Source organism: Cheilinus undulatus, linkage group 19 (genome assembly GCF_018320785.1).
Source record: "Cheilinus undulatus linkage group 19, ASM1832078v1, whole genome shotgun sequence".
Classification (NCBI taxonomy): Eukaryota; Metazoa; Chordata; class Actinopteri; order Labriformes; family Labridae; genus Cheilinus; species Cheilinus undulatus.
Genome location: NC_054883.1, coordinates 31,484,190 through 31,501,372, shown reverse-complemented (window position 1 = coordinate 31,501,372; position 17,183 = coordinate 31,484,190). Strand labels below are relative to the sequence as shown.

General features: G+C 38.6%; 2 protein-coding genes across 9 annotated transcripts in view; one reads left to right on the top strand and one right to left on the bottom strand.

Annotated features, from left to right (window-relative positions):
* The window catches only part of LOC121527089 (LYR motif-containing protein 4B), a 44,686-nt gene extending 42,218 nt beyond the window's left edge, over positions 1–2,468 (top strand). Inside the window, exon 3 of the mRNA XM_041813786.1 lies at positions 1,706–2,468. Coding sequence (XP_041669720.1) covers positions 1,706–1,756 — 51 coding nt within the window. The 3' untranslated portion in view covers positions 1,757–2,468. The remainder of the gene's footprint in view (positions 1–1,705) is intronic.
* ppp1r3g (protein phosphatase 1 regulatory subunit 3G) overlaps positions 1–10,945 on the bottom strand; it is a 45,855-nt gene extending 34,910 nt beyond the window's left edge. For 2 of the 8 annotated variants that reach the window (XM_041813779.1, XM_041813780.1), the window contains exon 1: positions 10,121–10,945. In XM_041813779.1, the coding sequence (XP_041669713.1) occupies positions 10,121–10,881 (761 nt within the window). In that variant the 5' untranslated portion in view covers positions 10,882–10,945. Of the gene's footprint in view, positions 1–8,492; positions 9,987–10,021 lie in introns of those variants that run through there. The other 6 variants (XM_041813778.1, XM_041813783.1, XM_041813785.1 and 3 more) reach the window with 6 other exon arrangements.
* Between the last annotated feature and the right edge of the window lie 6,238 nt (positions 10,946–17,183).

Below are 17,183 nucleotides of genomic sequence, written 5' to 3'. Positions count from 1 at the left end.
AGAACATCTGTGAGAGAGAGAGGGTCGTATCTGGTCATGTTCTGTAAATCAGTGCGTTGTGTCTTTGTACAGAAAAAAAGCAGAAATCAATCCTGAACTGTGACCCTAACTCTCTCCTTCCCTCTCTCTCTCTGGGTTTGTACATACAGTTCAGCGGCATGGCTGTGGATCATAATTGGCTCTTCTGTGTGACAGCAGAGTTCACAGAGACATTATTGACATAACACAGAGACCAGGCTCTCTGGACATCAAATACATGTCTCTTTCTGTCCTCTAGTGCCCCCCTCTGGACAAAGAGAGAGGAGTAGCGCAGAGGACATTGGTATAGAGGATGAGAGTATGGGATGGAGAGGTCTGGAGAAAAGCAATGACTCAGTGAAGATTTCATAATGAGCTGAGAATCTAAGAGCATTTAAACATTTGGTACGATTGAAATAGCATCATACTGCATGGAATGCAATCATATCCTACTGAATGTTATCTTACCTTATGGAATGGTACAATGAATTGAATTGTATCATATCATATCATATGGATAAGTAGTACCATTTTGTGTGAAATAGATTGTTATCTTATATGGAATTTAATCCTATAGTATGAGATGGTATCCTATCCTATCTTGTGTCATGTTACCATTTCATATGGAATGGTGTATCGTATGGAGTAGCATAATATTGTATGGAATGGTATCAAATCTTATTGAATGGTATCGTATCTTATGGAGTGGTATCGTATAGCATGGAATGGTTCCATATTGCATGGTGCCATGTCCTATGGAATGGTAACATATTGTGTGAAATAGCATCATACTGTAAAGAATGCAATCAAATCCTATGGAATGGTACCTAATTGTATGTAATGGTTTAATATCTAATGGAATTGTATCTTATATGAATAAGTAGTATCATTTTGTGACTAATGGTATCCCATTGTTTATTATGGTATCATACTGTCTGGAATGGTACCATATCTTGTGGATGGTATTGTATTACACATTTTATCATGTGTTGTGGTATTGGATGTTACTTTACCATGTAATAATATGGTATGACAAGGTTTCTAATTGTATTATATCATATCCTATGATATGGTATTGTAACATAATGCATCAGTCAACTCTACTATATTATACTGTATCGTAGGTATTGGATGAAATTTCTGTAGAAAAGAAATTGAGATATTTTGGGACATTGATGTTTACAGGATGGATGGCTATTCACTTGTAATGTTTATAAGTCAGCCTGTTTTGTAGTAAAAGCCTGGATGAAGTATCAGGATGGTTTATTTTATTAGTTTTATTCTGACAGGGGTCTACGTTTGGTACTGGTCGTTTGTATTGATAATGGTGTCTACCGCATCTTTGAGCTGGGCATGATGTTAATGCATGACACAATAATATAAATTAATCAATCAGTCTGTCATGTATCATAGCCCAGTCTATCATATCTTGTAACTTCTGGTATAATATGGTATCATATGGAGTGGTATCATATTATATTGTATTGCGTCAAATCAAATCTTTTGGTTCGGAATGAATGGTATTATAATGGAGGTATGCAGCAGTTTCCACCCTCACTGAACGATCAGTCCTCAGGCATTTATCTTCAAGTTATCTTCAAGAAACTTCCCAGAAGGAAATGAACAATGAAAAAGCCAAAGGTCCTCTTCGTGTTTGCTCTGTATTTACTCTGTTTTCTTTCTGCAGGTTGCCATCGGGAAGATGTTTGAGACCCAGAAGACGGTGGTGGAGAATTAACCCTCTGCTGCTCTTAAAGGAGCCAACCACAGGAAGTGACACCAGAGACTGGAGCCAATCACTGCCCACCATCACCACCGCCAACGACAACCAACTAGCTTAGTCCTCCAATTAAACACGGTTTAATTTCCCCAACACTGGATGGAGCTATGAGGTGCATTATGGGGGATGTAGGACAGAGAAGAGCTGCTGGAGTTGAACTAGTTTTACTTTAATGGATGCATTGATCAGATCTGAGTCATTTCAGATCACTTGTTAGTCTTTGTTTGTCATTCATGCTTCTTAAAGTGGGGATTTAATGGTTAAAAAGTAAAATAATTCAAACATATCAGTTTTCCATGGCTGTCTTTAGATATGTTGTGTTTTCTGAAATCCAAAGATTTTCATGTGTCAAATGTCACAAAACAAAAAAATCACACTTGACAAAGCTGGAAGTTTATAAATAAGGCCAAAGGTTACACCAGTGACACACTGTCCTTACGTCACAGAAAAATGTCTGCTGTTGTGAGTTTGTCTCATAAACTTTAGTCCCACACTTTCATTCTTACATTATAGGTCTGTTATAATAATAATAATAATAATAATAATAATAATATTAAATCTGATCGGTGCATCCCAGATTTTTGTGTCTTTTTATTATTATTTTGTATTACATGCACAATAATATATCCTCCATGTGTTTATGTGATATATTCTTCAATAAAGAGAATATAAACAGCATAGCACCATCTAAGGTCTGTAGTTTTCATCTAATATTCAATAACCTGCCCATGTTTGTAGAGAAAGTCCTTTTTTTCGTTAGAATTGAACATTTTCCTCTCTAACAGCAGAGCTTTCACATGCTGCCGTCACTTAGATATGTTTTATTTGGTCAAAGGAGTGAGGGGAGAGTGAGGTTAGTGTCGATGAATGGAAAAGAAACCAAACCAAAATCAGCGTGAAACTGACAGCCATGACTCATGATTCACATTCAGCCATACTGTGTCAAATAAGAAAAAAGTTTAAAGTTTACACACATGAGCTGGAACTGAAGATGCTGGGGTTTTTTTGTTTTTGGTGTTTTTTAAGCAGCAGCCTTCAATGATAATTACCTAAAAAAAAATGTTGAAGAGCTGCAGATCTTTGATGTTTTTTTTATATTTACAACCCAAATTCCCCAAAAGTTGGGACACTGTGTAAGATGTAGATAAAACAGAAGTCAATGATTTCCAAATCTCCTAAAATCCAGATTTTATTCACAATAGAACATAAACAACATATCAGATGTTGAAACTGAGACATTTTACCATTTCATGAAATATAATAGCTTATTTTGAATTTGATGGCTGCAACACATCTTGAAAAAGTAGGGACAGGGCCACCATAGTGGGGGATACCCTCTTCTTTTAACAACGTCTGGGAAGTGAGGAGTGTTGTCCCATTCTTGTCTAAAGTCGGATTCTAGCTGGGTCTTCTTTGCTGGATTTTTCCTTTTCTGATGCTCCAAATATTTTCTATTGATGAAAGGTCTGGACTACAGGCAGGCCAGTTCAGGACCGGGACTCTTCTCCTGTGAAACCATGCTGCTGTGATGGATGTGGTACGTGGTTTAGTATTGTCTTGCTGAAATAGTCAAGGCCTTTACTGAAAGAGACGTTGTCTGGATGGAAGCATATGTTTCTCTAAAACCTATATCTACTTTTCAGCATTGTTATTTCCTTCCAGATGTGTAAGCTGCCCACACTATAGGCACGAATGCAACCCCAAACCATCAGAGATGCAGGCTTTAGAACTGAGCCAGGATAACAAGTTGGATGGTCCCTCTCCTCTTTGGTTTCCATAAAGAATTTCAAAAATGATTAATCTGACATCAGAACTGTTTTCCATGTTGCTTCAGTCCATTTTAAATGAGAGAAGATGGCTGTGTTTCTGGATCCTGTTCACATGTGGCTTCTTCTTTCCATTATCCAGCTTTAACTGTCATTTGTGGATGGCATGGCCAACTGTGTTGACAGACAGTGATTTCTGGAAGTGGCTGAGCCCATGCAGTGATTTCCAGTACAGATTCATGCCTGTTTTTAATCCAGTGTTGCCAGAGGGGCCTTCAGTCTTGTCCCTTGCTCACAGAGATTTCTCCAGATTGTCTAAATCTTTTGATGATATTATGGACTTTAGATTGTGGGCGATCAAAGTCTTTACTATTTTACATTGAGATATAATTCTTGAAAAATTTCTATAATTTTTTTTAACTCAGTTTTTCACAGATTGGGGAACCTCTGCCCATCTTTAATTTTTGAGAGACTCCGCCTCTCTGAAATGCTCCTTTTTTACCCAGTCATGTACCTGACCTGTTGCCAGTTAACATAATTAATTACAAAATGCTCCTTGAGCTGTTTTTTCCATTGGTACCACTTACTTTTCCAGCCTTTTGTTGCCCTGTCCCTACTTTTTTTTAGATGTTTTGCTGCCATCAAATTCAAAATGAGTTTAAATTTTTCATGAAAAGGTGAAATGTCTCAGTTTCAACATCTGATATGTTGTTTATGTTCTTCTCTGAATCAAATATGAGATTAGAAAATCATTGATTTCTGTTTATATTTACATTTTTCACTGTCCGAACTTTTTTGGAATTTGGGTTTGTACTAGAAACCACAGCTTGAATAACATCTGATGGTTAGGGTCCACCAAATACATTCATGCTGCTTTGATCAAACAGTGATTTGATTCAGCTTATCTAGATGAAGGTCCCTGATTTGATCACACTGACACCTAAAGGTGTGTTCAGAGTTACTTCCTGTCTTGTTTGCATGCCGTCAGAGATAATGCACAAACACAAGCAGCGTGATGGTGGAGCAGCAGAGGAGGTGCGTTTCATTTTTGTTTGAGCAGGGTGAAGGTGGAGGAGGTGACTGACCCACCAGGTAGCAGCAGCTGCTAATAATAGATCTGTCTGTTGGTCTAAGGATGAGCACACTGACCTACTTAAACACTCGTTGCTTCATTGGCGATCACTGTTTCATCAGATGAACACACACTCAAAGGATGTTCAGAGGAGGTTCTGCAGAGTCATGCACGTGATCAGAGTGAGTCCTACATCCACTCCAAAGAGACTGTGGACTGCATTTTGACCCTATCTGATCACAACTGGGAGTTTTTTAGCCAGACGGCTCTAATTAGGGAAATTAATTTGATCAATTGCATTGACATGGATTTGAGAATCCCAACTTTTTGAGTATTGTTGTTAGATTGTGTCTGATGCTGGATATGGGAAAGGCGGCTCCTTTAATTATTCATTAATTCTGATTTATTTATATATATCATGCATACATTACTTAAATTAGAGGCACAGATAAGGTGACTGATAGGTGGGGGTGTAGCTGTTTGAAGCCTCAGCTCCACATTTTTACCTGTTTCTAGGCTGACACAGAGTTAGTTTGAGATAACATTTCCAGTGACTGCCATTGTTGGACTTTACGTCCCCACCAGAAATCAGCAGGTGGCATCGCTCAGATTACATCCATGTTTTTTACAGTCAATTAGGGCCTTCAAATAAAACTCGTAAAGTTGGAAAGTCTCATTCCATACTGCTGCCTTTGTCACAGTTGTATAAAGGATGCAGCCAACACTTTAGATGGATCTAAAGGAGTTAAAGTGCATCTTTTAAACTGAATTTTATTCCCCAGAAGGCGGAGTCTTCTTACTCCATCCTTGGCTGTCTTATAAAGTAGCTCCTGTGTTTGCCTGCCAGATAAAATAATCATTGCAGCTCTCTGTACACAAAAGAAATGTCAGGTTTTGAGCCTCTCTGTCCGTGTTGACTGATCAAACAGATGTTGTCAGGTTAGTCAACAGTACTATTTTCAGAGACGTCGGACTTCAGAACTTGAACCCTGGAGTAGAGAATATTTCAGACAGAGCAGAAGACACGGAGGACCTGACTGAGCTCATGTACTGGAGACATGTTTGCATCCAGATTCCCTGTCAGTGAGCAAAAATTTTTTTCAGCCTGTGACTCCCTCCATAACAGTACTTGACTGTGGACCCTGCTGTCTTTGGAGGAGATAAAGCATAAAATATGTGCATGGCCTCAGAGGCCTTTCCCAGCACTGACATGAGGATGGCATTAAGAACACAACAACCAAAGAAACTGTTTTGTAATTGAAAGGTTTATTAAAAGCCTGCAGAAAGGCCTTAAAGTTCACAACAGTGCTACTATTATACTTTTTGCAGTACTTTTATTTTCACAAAAGGAAAAACTTTGATGGAAAATAATGAGTTTTTATGAAAGCAGTACTGTCAAAAATCAGGTGTATATTTTAATGATACTTAATATTTGTATGTTTTGAGATGAGAAATAGACTCATCTAAACTATCATTATTCTCTGCATTTTCACTGACAACTAAGCAAGTAGACTCATGATACATTTATGGATTATATCATAATCACATTTGGAAATATAATTTTGTCCATCTGTTGGTTTTATACCACCTATCCCATTTTGGGGCACTGGGAGCTGAAGCCTATCAGAGCTGTCATACCCCAATCATAGATGCGAGGTACACCCTGGACTGGTCGCCAGTCAATAAAAGGGTTGACATATACAGACAGGCACACTCACACTCACACCTACGACCTACCTAATGAGCCTCTTGAGCATGTCTTTGGTGGTGGGATGAACCCATGCATACACAGACACACAGAGGCCCTGATCAGGAAGCAAACCAAGAGCATTCTTGCTGTGAGGCAATAGTGCTAACCCCTGCACCACCATGCAGCCCAAATATTGATCAGTACAATCACATTTATTCACTTTTACCAAATGGTGCAGCACTCAACACCAGTGTTAATTTGGTCGACTAAAACTATGACTAAAATGTTAGTACTGGACTTACGGACATTCAAATTCCATATTTCTCCATTGTCCATATAACGTATGTCTGTATTTTCATCAGTATTTTTAAATCAATGAAAGTATAATAGGCATCAATATGAGTGTTTAACATTTATATTAGCTTTATAGTTTAGTTGATTAAATTAAAGAACATAACTGTAAAACTAAAGTAAAGACGACATTGTATAGACTAAAACAGGACTAGAATGTTATTGAGGTTTTGTAGACTATAACTGAAGGTTTAAAATAACTTAAATGTGACTAAAACTTAGGAATATATGGGAGAGTATTAGGGCCACTGAAAAAAAAAATTGAGACAAATTTTTTTTTTTCACCTGTAAGAAAAAAGTCAGAATTCTGAGATTAAAGTCAGAATTCTGAGATTAAAGTCAGAATTCTGAGATTAAAGTCAGAATTCTGAGATTAAAGTCAGAATTCTGAGATTAAAGTCAGAATTCTGAGAAAAAAGTCAGAACTCTGAGATTAAAGTCAGAATTCTCAGATTAAAGTCAGTCTTCTGAGAAAAAAGTCAGAATTCTGAGATTAAAGTCAGAATAGTGAAAAGTGAAAAAAAAATTTTCGTCTCAAATTTTTTTTTTTTCAGTGGCCCTAATACTCTTCCGTAGGAATATTTTAATCCAAAGAATAAGACTGAATTTAAAACATCTCCCAATAATAACACTGGCCAATAGGCAGCTCTCATACAACTGCTATGGAAACCTTAATAGCACAAACTGGAGCGAACACCCACTCCATCTGAAATAGCCATAATCACTAAAATATAAACTTAAAACTTGTCTTTAAACATTCTTTTCTTACATATTACTTTCATTAAAACACAAATCTCTCTAATGACTACAGTTTTATTATAAAATGTATTCATTTGTTTTTTGGGAGGCTTTGAAAGCATATCAGATGTTCCTCTGGTGTTTTTAGGAAGGCATCTTGCACACCCCTCAGTGTCCCATGACCCCCCAGGAAGTCTAACCTCCACTGTAGGAATGGGTACCACTGTTTTAAGCAGTTTATAGATGTAGTTGTGGCTTCAAGCCAGAATTCATGACATTACTAGTTTGTTTCTTGCTTTGAAAGCAGGATTTATTCATCGAGATGAGATTAACAGAAGCTGTCATCAATGTGATTTAAGTTTGGCATCCTGAGACATTAACCCTCAAAGCCTGCTGTACCATATGTGATTCATACTTTTATGATACTTCTATCTAATAAATATGATCATAAATTACTAAAAAAAAAACTTTTGAATACAATCTGAAAAATGATAAAAATGCCCTCAAGTGGATTTTCAGTTACCAAAAACACCTAATGAATTAAATGAGATTCAAAAAATATACAGTGCTTAACAAATTTATTAGACCACCTGTCATATTTGTCTCAGTGACCATCCAGCATCATGAAGTGCTTTAGTGGGAACTCGTTCATTTTCAGTGAGCTCTCCACGTTTTACCATTTTGAACAGGAATGAGGGATTTCAAACTAAATTCACCCAAATTTGAGCCAGCTCACTAGGCTTCTCTGAGAAGTCAGAAATGAATCAAGCATAACATTCAACCACTAAAACTCATTTTTCTGTTCAGGGAATGCAAGTAAATAACTGTAATTTGACATATTAATCAAGAAATAATAATGTGCTTTACTATTTTTTCAATTTTTTGTAAATCAGTAAATTTGAAAATTCATGGATAACAATAATAATTATATTTTAGCATTAAAAATATCATTTCAGTTAAACTACATATTGGTGTATTAACCATTGCAGAAAAATAAAAATTATCAATGCTGTTAATTTACGGCAGCTGTGCCACAAACCTTACTTTGGGTGGTGGTCTAATAAATTTGTTAAGCACTGTAAATTTTACATTTTATGGAAATTTGGATTTTTTTGGATTCCAGTAGACGGTGACATAAATATTTAATTTAAAAAAAATTAGAATTTTCTGGCTACAATTTGTGTTTTCAGGCTTTAAGGGGTTCATCTAAATCAGCTCTTTTTTCATTCCCGTCTTTATGAAACAAATTCTGTTTGCTCAGACATGCACTACTTAATTTGATAAAGTTTGGATTTACATCAATCAGGGTAAAATTGTTTGCATTAATCATGTGGTGAAATTTTCCACCATTTCAGCATCAAACCGCCTCTGGACAAATTCCTTTGTGCAGCTGTGATGTTAACTATGTCTTTGATTTCAGTCTCTTTCTGTGGCTGAGTTCTCTGGGAGAAAAACAATCCATCGATCCAATCCAGAGAAATATCCAAAGATGTCAGCTGTGTCCTTCAGAAACAGATTCATACGATTTGTTTAAAACGTCTGAAGTATAGAAAAGGAGAAACAGGATTATTAAGAGGCCAAGATATGGGATTAAAAATTATAGTTGGGAAATATATAAATTTTTAGATATATTTATATATTTCTAAACAGGATACTAAGTAAAACAATATTGTTAAGATTATAGTTTACAGGAACAGTAATATGATCAATGACCAGACGATAATCAATAGGAAATCCTCAGGTTAAATGGGGATATTCTATTTTAGGAGCATTTATGTCATTCATTAAAAATAGTAAAATACTGATGCCTGTTGATACCATGGCAATAAAAATAAACACCTTAGACACCCAAAATTGGGAAATAGATTATTTTGAACCATCAGACATTGCAGGAAAACTTGTGTGCAGTTGAAATTGTATATATAAGCTAGCAACATTTGGAAAAAATGGGTGGGAAAGTGGGTTTCTTTCAATTCTTGCTAGTTCCAACTTGTTTTTCAAATGTTGCTAACATATTGGGGCAATTTAGACCAGTCGTTTTCAACGTGGATAACCTCAGACCCACCACTACCTCTAAAACAAATCACAGCTCAAATATCTTAAAAATTCAATCACGACTGAATGTTTTAAGAGAAAACGATCAAGTTTGGACTTACAATTGGACAAAACATGATGAAACAAAAAGATTAAGACCTATCCTTCAAAATAAAAGCACGTTTTTCCTGGCGACCCACTACTTTTGCAGCTTTCTGCCTCCATATACGGAAATGTTGCTGATGTTTTGTAGGAGTTTGTCTGCACGTTTTGATCATTCAGAATTAAAAATTGCCAGAATTGGGATTTCTACGAATTCTTTTTAGTTGCTGTAGTATCAAACAGGTTTCAGCTTGATATGATTTACTGAGAATCATATGAGAGTTCATCATTGTTGTATTTTGAAGACCCGTTCTTTACAGAAAAAAAGTCCAGATCCATATCCTGTATCCGCCTAAAAATATCCAGACCTGATTTTTGGCGCATACAGTCCAGCCTTAGCTTAGATTGCACACAGCAGCATCTGAGCCTGCCTTTCTACGGACAGGAGAGATGGAAAGGATTTTACTCACGGTGGAGAGCTTTTACGCACAGGTGTGGTTTTACGCGTCGGTTAGGTGGCGTGGAAAGCAGCGCTAACGAAGGGTGCAGAGCTGGGCATGCAGATGTACCTGAGGGTGTAGTTCTCCCCCTCGTTGTTGTCCCAGAACTCCCCCTCCTCGCTCTTCAGGTACAGGGCGAAGTGCACGGCCGAGCCGGGGTCCATGAAGGGCGGCGTGTACACCGTGAATCCGAAGTGCTCCCCAACTAAGCCCGGCTGATCCGAGGCCATGGGCAGAGCCTGCGCGTCCACATGAGACAGCCAGTCGTTGAAGGTGTACCTCACTCCTACCTCTTTGTCCCTGCAGCCGCAGTAGACTCGGATCTGCCCTCGGACGTCAAACTGGGTGATGATGACCCTCTCCAGAGCCACGCGGAGCTGCAGGACTCTGCGCTCCGTGTCTCTGGGCTCCGGGAAGCAGCAGATCAGCCGGTCCGTGTCTAAGTTGCTCCTGAAGCTCTGCTCCGTGTCCAGGCCGGTCATGAAGCTCTGGCACAGCTCGTTCAGGACTTCCGGCTGCGGGGGGAAGCTCTTGTGCCGGGACAGGACTTTGCTGGGGATGTTGGGCTCCTCCAGAGAGCTGAAGTGTTTGACGCTGGCCAGATTCAGACCCATGGAGTCCGCGAACTTTACGCGCTTCCTGCCCTCGCTCTCGGAGTCCAGGAGCTCGGCGGGGTAGGCGGGCAGAGACTTGGCTCTCCTCCTGTCTCTCATGAACTTCTCCAGCCTTGAAGCGTCCGCCTCATCGTCAAGGTCTTCCTCCTCCTCTTCGTCCTCCTCCAGGCCGTTCTCCGCGCTCTGCCCCGCGGACAGCGGCTCTGAGCGGGACATGGTGCCCGGTTGCCCGGCGGCCTGTCTGCTCCGGCTGCAGGCTTCTTCTATAGAGTAGTCCAAGTACGGATTCCCGCCCCCCTACGAGGACAACGTGCTGGCAGCAGAGCGCGCGCAGTGTTCCCATAACAGAAACGCGCGCACCATCACGTCGAACACGTCAACTTTCCCCTGATTGCGTGCAGCAGAAACACACACACATATACCCCAATGGTATATACATAGATGAAAAAACACACAAGAACCCATCAATAAAACAAAGACGTGGAAAGGAAAACTCCAAAAGAGTGAGGAAAGGACCAAGAAAATAACAAGACAATGAGCAACAAGTAGAGAACAACACCAACACAACAAATACAGACCAAAACAGGCAAGGGGGAACAGTCCTGTTCAGAACAAAAGGGGGGCCAAAAAAAGGAGCTGCATGCCCAGAAATAGCCCCAATACACACACTTTCACATGATGTTTTTGCACAGCCTGAATAATTTCTACCTTGTTTTGGTACAAGGGGGTCTTAAAGTCAGACCTCTTTTATTAAAGCCATTAATCAGGAATACCAGCCACATAAAGACCACATCAAAGCAAAGTCAGGATCCTCATCTTGCTCTCTATCCTTGACTTTCTCACTCACTTGCAAAGGGGCACACAGTATTTTTTTAAGCTATCTGATAAAAATATGAGTCTGTTGGCCAATTTATTTACCTGCTTTCTATTGAATAATGTCACTAGGTACTTAGCAAAAATTAGAAATAAAACATAAACACTTTTCTTTCCAGGTTTCTCATGTGGTCCCTCCCTACTGTTGGCTTGGGTAATCAGTACCTTTTTACCCCATGGTACACTGATGATAAAGGCGCCATGGTGGCCAGATTTTCAAATAAATCAAGATAAAATAAGTTTAAGAATGTTTTGTTTTTAACAGTGACCTCAGAATTCTTAAAACTGATTGGTCCTGTCAGCTGTTAATGGAAAGCTATGATATAGCCGATCTTTCTGTAGTCCCTCAGCAAATCTTAACCATCACTGGATTGGTTTTAATTCACCAAAGGTTATACATGTTAAAGAGCCCCGTCAGCCTGATATCTTTCTGATTGTGGCTTTCAGTGAAAAAGTTTGGACACCCCTAACATGGACTGTTATTATTCCAATAAAAGTCAAAGACAATAAATAAGAGACAACCTGTGGAAGAAGTGCCTAAATCTGAGTCTTCCATCTATTCTGGTGCATGGAGTAAAAAAAATGACTCTTCAAAATGTTCTTCATGGAACCTTTGCATGTTCACTCTCTCTTTTTTCTCCTTTTAGTTTCATCCATCATTGTCCTCATCTACCTCTTAGACTCTGCCTCTAAACCAAACAGCACTCAGACAAGCCCACTGGCTTCTTTTTAGCCTGAGGCCAGTGTGTGAACTAGTCCTGTAAATCTATGTGCACTTCTCATTGGGAAAACTTGCCCACTAATGGCCCTGTCCTTCAGCTGGGGCCCAGGTTAGGTCCCCCATTACTTTGCCAAAATTATTTTGACTTAAACAACCAAATGAAAGTGAATAAAATCCCTGCAAAGTAGACTCATCTATTTAACTAGATTTATTTTTTCAGGATTCATAAAGAGAACCTTTGGGGACATGGTAAGTTTTACCACTCGTCTATTTTGTTATTTCTCACCATTAAAAACTATCCATCATCCTCATCTTGCTCTCTTTCCCTGCTTTCTTCTTCTCCCTCTCATTTATTCTGGCTTTATGAAGAACATTTGGGGACATGGTGTGTAAATAAAGTTTCATCACTCGTATGTCTTGTTCTTTCGCACCAATAAAAAGAAAAAAAAGTTTGGCACTGTAGCGAGGCTGGCGTGCTGTTACCACGTGGCTGTCAGAGTGCGTCATACGGAGTGAGGTAAACAAGCACGTTGTAGTCATCCACGGCGCCGTGCTGACGTAATGCCCTGTAATCGATCTGCAGAGGGGCTTTCCTGAGATAAAGCCAAGAGTTTGACCATTTCAGCACCAAGCATGACCATGGCTGTTAATCCGCTACTGTCAAACACTTTAAAAACGGTCACAGTGTCAGATAATAAGAATGAAAAATAAACATATTTATGCAAATCAACTCAGTTCAGTCCTCTACAACCCTTTAAACCCACTTTCTTCTCATTCCTCACCTCTTTCTGTCCTTCAGGTACTTTTTTTCCAGACTTAAAGTGGGCGTTCATGTGCTTTACACTGTAGAGAAGCTTCTGTCTCGTCACTCTGCCATAAAGCCAGGATCAATGGAGGGCTGCAGTTATATTTGTCTTTCTGGAACTTTCTTCCATCTCCACACAGGATCGCTGGGTCAGTCAGAATGACCATCAGGTTCTCTTACTAAGGCCTCTATCCTCCCTTGGCGATCAGATCTTGAGAGAGTCCTGATTATGCCAAACGTCTTCCATTTCTGAAGCCCTCTGTGCTCTTGGGAACCGTCAGAGCAGCAGAAATGTTTTGTATCTTTCCCCAGATTTGTGCCTGTCAACATCCTGTCTCTGAGCTCTGCAGCTCTGCAGTTCCTTTGACCTCATGGCTTGGTTTTTGCTCTGATATTATTGTCAGCTGTGAGGCCTTCTATAGAGAGGTGTGCCTTTCTAAATCATGTCTAATCAATTTAATTTACCTCAGGTGGACTCCAATCAAGGTGTAGAAACATCTCTGCAGAGATCAGAGAAAAAGGAGGAGCCTGAGCGAAATAAACAGTGTTTTTGCAAAATGTCTGAATACTTGTGACAGTATTTTATGATTAGATTGCAAAAAAAAAGAGTCTGTTTTCCCTTGGTGGTACTAATTGTAGATTATCAAGAAAAAAACATGAACAAAAATGACAGGAGCATCAGGATGAAACAAAACAAAACTAGAAAAGTGAAAAGGGTCTGAAAACTTTCTGAATGACCCGTGTGTGCATAAAACTGGACTGACTGGAGTCAATCAAAATAAAAGCATCAATAAATACTCAAATACGGTAAATTATAACACAAGTGATCCATAACTATCCTCTCCAAAAAAGCTTACCTCACCTTGTTTTTATTCATTACTTGTAACATGCCTTTTTACATTCAGTGGTCAGGTTTTCACCACTAGGTGGCAGCATTTCTCTAGTTTCCATTCTACTGTGGCCTCATTTATTTATTTATTTTTTTTTACAGGTTACAGTATTTCAGCTGTAGTTCACTCATATTACATAACACACAAAAACACATTATACATAAACGGTTAGGAAATATGGCGTAAAGATGTAGAAACTTTGTAAATGTTAGGTTAAAAGTCATGTTTTTTTAGTAATAAATTTAGAGTTCTTTAAGCATCGGTAGGATGTTTTCTACCTGTACTTATTCTATCTTCTCCAAGAATACACAGAGCCAGTGTGGTTAGTTAGATTTTACCCGTAGTTGACAATCCATCAAATATCTGCTTTTGTCCTTGTTGATCTCATTGTCAAAATAAAATATAAACAACATAATTACACTGTTTTTTCAGTAGCACTTTATTTTTATGGGTCCTAATTACCTACTAATTCTATAGTAATAATTGTTTATTATCTTGTAATCAAGAATAAGGTGGTCATAACCTAGTGGCATGTTAGTATTTCACAGAGTGATCATATTTACGCTGTATTTACCTAGTCAACACTGCATTTATTTATTTATTTATTTAAATCTATTTAACCAGGAGAACCTCATTGAGATTAAGAATCTCATTTACAAGAGTGTCCTGGCCAAGACAGGCAGCAGCACAGTCAAACACATAGACACAAAAAAACAAGCAATTACAGTCAGAGTAAAAACCAAATCCAGACACACAGAGCAGAAAGTCATCAGTCAAAACATCTACAACCTGATACATCGTCCTCCAATGCCTAACCCTACCTTTGAAAAGATTTAAAGAGACCATCTCCTCAAGAAATAAGGTCTCCTGAAGAAGATTCCAGAAACCTGAAACTCCTTTTACCCATTTCAAGACAGACTTAAATGTATTAATTATCAAGTAATTCCTTTAAAAACTGTGGCAATTCTCAGGTAATTTGGTGGTAGTTTACCCAAACCCTAACCTTTAGTCCTTAACCTTTAGAATATTGTGGCAAATCTCTGGTAATAAGGTGGTATTTTAAGTTTAGCCCCTAGCCCTGAAACCTAACCTTAACCCTAACTGTTTGTCCTTTAGTAAAATTTTAATTCTGCATGAACTATCTAACACCCAGCCCTGAAGCATTAACCTGAACTCTAACCATTTAGAAGAAAGGATAAATAGGAAATGGATCTCTTCTGATATTAAACCACTTGAAAAAAAAAATGCAAATACCATTGGCACCTAAAACTATGGCTTATCCTTTGGACACTAAGAGCATGCAGCCATGGCTGCTTGAACTTTCACTCATCCACTGACACTCAGATCCACATAGTGTGCAACATGTTCTTTTTTAAAACCGTAAACTTGTTTATGGGCCAGTTCCCCTGTGGCAGAAACTTGTCCTCATATTTGCTACCAATGTTTACCTTTACTTGCCAGTGGCCACTGTTAATGTCTGCGTAATGTTTGGCTGGAGTTCCCTGAGCAATGTGCGTAGCCAGTGCCTTTTTCATGGACCTCTACTCCAAACTGCCTGGGCAGCAGCCTGAGCAAGGAGGGTAACTGAATCTTTCTTACCCTAACTTTGGTAATCTGGTTATTTTTTTACCAACTAATCTCGAAGAAATAAGATGACAATTGTCTACATACATCGCTTTATAATTCCCAGGCAGTGTCTTTATTTTGGCACCTCTAAATTTAAGGGAGTCCCCCCTGAATAGTTTTCAAGTAAGTTTTTGGTTTATTGTTAGAGAATAATACCACCTAAAAACCAGAGCATCGCAACAGTTTTACAAATAATTATATGAAAATTAATATATTATTACTGGGTAAATACCTCCTAATCATTACCATATTTCTGATTTATTGCTTGGTAAAATGCCAACTTATCACAAGGTCATTACCGCATTATTCTTGAGAAATTTCTAATTACCACTTCTTACTATTAAACTACTAGGTTATTAGGACACACTCTACTAACGTGCTACTGTTTTTTTTCCAGTAGGCTTTAAATGAACATAACATGCATTTTACATTATTGGGATCATTTTTAACTAGTTAAAAAAGATCTTTTTCTTCCCCTGACATTGTGAACTGCTAGGAAACTAAAGACTAAAGATTGAGTCTAGCTGTGATGCTGCTGCCCCAACCTTAAATTTATTCATGCACAAACTAAATAGAGTGAATAAACGCACATGACTTTTATAGTTTTATCAACAGTATAATCAAGCTGATATTTACACCAAGATGTGCTCTGAGTATTATTTATTTACCCTCCTCCTCCATCAACTAGGCCCTCCTCACTGTAGATGTGGTTTTGCTGAGAATCCACAAGGAGGCGCTGCAGGACCATCTCTTTGTTCAGTCAATTTAACTGCAGGGATTCATGTTAAATATATGACCCTGGAGGAGTGGCCGACCTCTAACAGGTTAAACCAGAGTAAAGTGAAACACAGCTCAAACAAACGTTTATCAGCTGATTTAAAAAATCAAATAAATAAGATTTTGTTTCTTTATAAGCAGCAGAGTTAAATATGTAATAGTGGATGATTTTTCTCCTTTATTTTGGGTTTCAACTAAAAAATCTGGTCACCTGATCTCTTGATTCACTGCTGCAGACTAAGAACCTTTGAGCACATTTTTCTCAACATAATCCTGCAGGATTAAAGCGAACAAATAGCATAAGATTTGAAACCAGGCTGGCCAAAAGCAAATAAACCCATACTTGGTTAAATTCAGGTAATCCAAACCAGCATTTAATCTAGTTTGAGTTGTTTAAACTTATTGCAGTTTTGTGCTAACTTTGATCTAAAATCAGGATTATCCTGATCCCAGCTGAGGGCTGATTAACACTGGATTAACAGGGGAAATTGGGAGAAACTATCCATCTTCTTCTGGATATCCAGAGCTGGTTGCCGTGGCAGCAAGTGAAGCAGACACCCCTCTCCAGAGCAGCATTTTCCAGCTCCTTCTGGGGCACATTATAGCTCTTTAAAATTTACCAGCCAATCGCAATAGCTGTTTTTGAAATGTTTCTTTAACCCTTCTTATTGGTTAAAAACAATTATTTGCCTGAGGTTGTATGGGGGATGGGCAGAGCGTTCTGTGAAGAGGAGAGAAAATGTGCAGAAAGTGGCAACAGCAAAATTCTCTTTCCTGTCATTGACATTTCTGCAGACTAAAAGAAAGCAGAGCCTCAGACCAGATG